Consider the following 4,868-nt stretch of genomic DNA (forward strand, 5'->3'; position numbering starts at 1 on the left):
CACTGTCTCTGAGTTCCCAAAGCTGCAGGGTTGTCGTCGAGCTGAGCTGTGACTGCTGCAGGACTTGGGGAGCTGGAGTTAAAAGATCTGAAGACTCACTGAATTAGATTGCCAGCAGATTAAGGCTTGAAATTTTAGGGTATTTCTATTCACTACAGAACCCAAACCCTCCCCCCCAAGAACTCCCCCCCCTCCCCCTGGCCCAGGCTTTCCTTCCCAGCCTGCTGGCAATGGAGGCGGCCCTGGCCAGCCTCAGGGCAATGGCCAACTGCCCCCTCTGTCTGGATGACTTGAATGACCCCGTCACCATCCACTGTGGACACAACTTCTGTCACAGCTGCATCTGCCCTGCCTGCTACCATCCAGGCCAAGGTGGGCACTGGAGGAGCAACCCCCAGCTGAGAATGATCACTGGCATCGTCAAGTTCCTGCACGAAAGCATGAACAAGAGGAAGAGGCAGGAGGAGACACACCTGTGTGAGGCACCTCCAGGCCCTGAGCCTCTTCTGTGAGGATGACCTGCAGGTGCTGTGCTCCCTGTGTGTTCACTGGCCAGACCACCAGGACCACCATGTGAGGCCCGTGGAGGAGGCTGCCTCCCAGTGCCAGCAGAGGCCCAGCTGGTACCTGGAGGCCCTCCAGCAACTGGCAGGTGCTCAGGAAATCGACTGGCATTCAAAGCTCAAGAAGCTTCGGACTGCGAGAGAAGATGGCAACCCAGAGGTGGAATTAGCCTCTGAATCTGAGCCAGTCTATAGATGTGAGCAAGAGGCAGCTCCCTTTAGGCTGGATGGTGAAAGGACACACCCAAGATACCGAGAAACCGTGGATGGAAACATTGGCGCCTTTCCAATCATCTTTCCGCCCCCCAAACCCCCACCTCTCCTCTCCTGAGTGAGGTGGGAGAGTCTTGTGGCCTCAGGTGGAACTGCTATCACAAACTACAGATGCTGACAAGTCTCCTCCCAACCCCGGTCCTGCAGGTCCGTAAAGAACAGGTTGCGGTTTTCCTCCGCTGTATTGCGCTTTGCAGAAAATGATCAAGAGACATACAAGTAATGCTGCACCTGGAACAGCCCAGCCTAACCTGATCGTCTCTGAGAAAAAAAACTGTAACTTATTTGGGGGCTCAAGATTATTTCCACATATCAAGGCGTTTCATTCACAGTCTTCCTGTAGATTAAGATCTGCAATCAGGACCATGGTAGAAATTTTTTTTTGCTTTTTTGTTTTTTTGCAAAGAGTAAAGTGTTCCTGATTGTTCCAGAAGATTTCCTAGCTGATTTCCAAGCTGTCTTGGCTTTTCTGTATCTTCATTCAGGCAGGTATTTCTGAGTGGGAGACAACCTGCTTGGACCATCTGGACCAGCAAAGACCCATTTCCCAGAACCACTGCGGCCTGTCTTGGGAGTAAGGGGGGTGGGGTATGCTGGGGGACCATGGGGTGAGCTCTCAGAACAGTTTCGAATAATCTCTATATTTTCACAAGACCTTTGGGCCTTATTTCTCCACCTAGCTCCTGATTTCAGATCTTAATCTACAGGAAGACTGTGAATGAAACGCCTTGACATGTGGAAATAATCTTGAGCATTCCCAGATCCCCCCAAATAAGTTACTGTATTAGGAATGTTCTACTTCTGACCAGTGCAGGAACCCTGCATTAACATTCACCGGAGTCCCTGCTGGCTCTCACACAAGACTCCTAGGTGGCTTTGGAAATTCGTTTCTGTGAACTTTGAAGTATAGCATAGAACCCAAAACCACCCAAGAACTATTTCCAACAAATGTAAACTCAAGGCTCTCCTTATATATAGATTAAGAAAAAGAACATCCCAGGAGGAATCTAAGCAAATGACTTGATATATACAGTCAAAGAAGATTTATCAAAGACCAAGAAATACGGGAAAAATTCAACATCAATAGTAGTCAAAGAAATGCAGTTGGAAACAGTAGCTTTTTGTATCCATCAGGTGGGCTGGACTAAATCAACTTTTAACACCCAAACACCCGACGCTGGTGAGGGTCTGGAACAGCAACGGTATAAAGTGCGTTCCCTAGGCAGTGGGACCTCAAAGTTTTCTTTATCAATATTGCCACTCAAAAACAATGGGCTTTTAATGAATCGTGATGGTATTTGAAATAAAACCACACACATGACAATACAGAAATATAGATACACGTACAGACAAACATACTTTTAATAAAATGTACCCTGCCTGCCGCAGTGCAGAGCTGAGTGCACTCTGCCCACCTGCACCACAATGGGATCCTCCTAAGTGAAAACTGACCTGTACCTGAAACCCCCGGGGGCTCCCATTCCAGGGGCTCCCATGGGGGGGGGGCACCCCAGCAGAGCTGAGCGGTGCTCCAAGGCCTGCTGCGTCTATTGGCTCCATCTGTCTGCGCCACTGCCCTGCTCCACTGTCCTGCTTGAGGCAGGTGGCAGGTGCAGTTTCTCCACTGCTTGTGATCTTTTGTAGCTGCTTGCCTCACTCCTTTGCCCATTCTTTTGCCTGGAATTCCTAAATCCCCTGCCCCGGGGGTACCCTGTGATCTGCAGCTCCTAGAATACCTTCTGCAACGCTAACTGGCATTATTTCCCTTAGCACAGAGCCTAGAAATCGTAGCCCTCCTCTTTAGCATTTTTGTATATTTTTTTATTGATAATTTTTGTATACCTGGTGCGATGCTAGCAAAGTTTCTGCCTCGCTTAACGTTTAAAGAATGCTTACCATTGAAACTGTTTTTGTTCTTCCAACTTAGCTCTTTGAGGTGGCATCTGAAATCACGGAGGCAAGTTTCTCCAGTATGCTGGTGCTCTCCCACGTATACATGTTACTAAGCTTTTCTATGGCTTTTTCTCATTGAAAAAATACAGAATAGTTCTGTTTTGTTAGTTCTGATATTTACTTTCATTTCCTTTTATTGTTTGAAATGTTCATTGGCTTTAGAAAAGTGTCGGCGGTGATGTAGGCATCACATCAAAACCTGAGTGTTCTAACTTTTACCTCTACCTTGCTCTGTAAACCAAAGCTCACCTCATAAATCTTCAAATCTGTAGATCCAGACTGAGTTTAAAAAAATAAGACACAATCATCTATTGTCCATGTTTCCCTTCTGAAAGGCAAAGTATCCAGCAATGTTGACACACTTCCAGAACATAGAGACAAATTCCGTGGATTGAGATCACTTAAAAGGATGGAAAAGTCAGGAAAGTTGAATTTTGAAATACAATTCTGGTTTCCACTGGTGAATGTTGTCACTTTGGGATTCGGTGGCATTGGCTGCTGGTGACGCATCACCTCCTCGTTCACAGGAAGATCTTAAATGGTGGGATGTAAAGGGACAGATGTCTGCCTGCCACACGTCACAGAATGTGGCCAAATACATCTCAATAGCTGGGCAGGGCTCAAGAGACTTCAAGTCAAATATTGATCGTTTCCAAATGACCCCCCCCCATATTAACCGCACATATGATCCCCAACAGCCCCTCTCAGGGTAGATGTTCCACCAGGATGTAAAGCATGTAAGGGTGCGAACAGCAAACCGAGAAAGGGTCACACAGAGAACCTGGAGAAATGCCATCTACCTATACAAACGCTCATTTTATCTGGCAAGTTTAGGTATGTAAATATCGGCACACGGGTTATATCATATCTTATCTCCAAACTCAAAGCCACAACAGTTCCCTTTCCTACCACTGAACATATTGGGCCAATAAAGATAATCAGTACTGAAGCAAGCACACAAATAAAGCAGCCTGAAGGCATCGCTAGATATTTCAGCTGTTGCCCACGGAAGCTGCTGCTGGTGCCCACAGCACTGGTTAGGCTAAGGCTGGTCCCCGTCACCTGCGTCTCATTTTTCTTATTTGAGTGGGGAGCTTGGGCGTTTGCTCTGTAACTCACACAGTCGGAGTGTTCCTTCCGCGAGGATGCTGTTCTTACAAGAACAGTTTATACGGTAAGGACAAGCTTTACACGCCATCACAACATGCAACATACAAGGTAGGGCTCTTTGGGTAAAAAAAGTTAGCCACAAAAATACCTTTTCTCATTACTCGAAATGTGAAGAACAAAACACTAAAATAGGTCGTCACGTCAGACTTTCTCTATAAAAGGCCCAATTATTACAGGGGTCTACAGTCACACGGAAGAAGTGTTGACCTAGGAGATGTTTAAACTCCACCTTTAATCCTAAGGTAAACTAGGCATTTAAATAATTCTGTAATGTGCAAAAGAGTCATTATTCCTTGGCTTGTCATAGCTTCTACAAAGTACTTGTCAAATGAGCCACGAGTTCGTCACACGTCACTCAGCCATGCTGAGAGAACCACATTCAGGCTTCCACGGAAAATTAAAAAACGTCCTCGGCAAAAGCTGCCATGTCCAGTGGCATCTCGGCCCCCAGCTGTGAGGCTTGAGCACTCCAGTCCGCAGTTCCTGTCTTGGGCCTGACCGCTCATGTCCTGCTTGGCGGGGGGCCTAGGTCCGAGGCCGTGAGGGCCAGCAGCCGCTTACTCAGGAGTGCGTTGTGGCGCTTCAGGTACAAAATGATGTCCCCCTGCTTCTCCACAATTTCTTCCAGACTTGAACCAGTCCTGCAAGGAACCCAAGTGTTTATGGGGTGTAGATGCCCCCACCCGCCCCACCCCCGCCCCAGCGTGCCTGAGTCTCCACAAACAAGCCCCTATGGCCTTGGCACAGCACGCTGTGTTACTGTTTCTTAGATGTTACTAAGGCCGTATTCCAAAATGAGATTCTTTCACAAATCATTTTAGGGACTTCCACTCTTGAAGAAATCTATTTTGTGAATTTCAATTTGAAATCTTAAAAACTTTCACAACTCTAATACTTAAAAAAAGGGGC

At 47.0% G+C, this 4,868-nt stretch overlaps 1 protein-coding gene across 1 annotated transcript in view; it reads right to left on the reverse strand.

Moving 5' to 3' along the window:
* Window positions 1-541: 541 nt before the first annotated feature.
* The window catches only part of TMEM192 (transmembrane protein 192), a 19,925-nt gene continuing 15,598 nt past the window's right edge, over window positions 542-4,868 (reverse strand). Inside the window, 1 exon segment of the mRNA XM_004682378.2 lies at window positions 542-4,710. Within this exon segment, the coding sequence (XP_004682435.1) occupies window positions 4,462-4,710 (249 nt within the window). The 3' untranslated portion in view covers window positions 542-4,461.

The sequence above is a fragment of the Condylura cristata genome, unplaced genomic scaffold (genome assembly GCF_000260355.1).
Source record: "Condylura cristata isolate star-nosed mole 26May11 unplaced genomic scaffold, ConCri1.0 scaffold00014, whole genome shotgun sequence".
Lineage (NCBI taxonomy): Eukaryota > Metazoa > Chordata > Mammalia > Eulipotyphla > Talpidae > Condylura > Condylura cristata.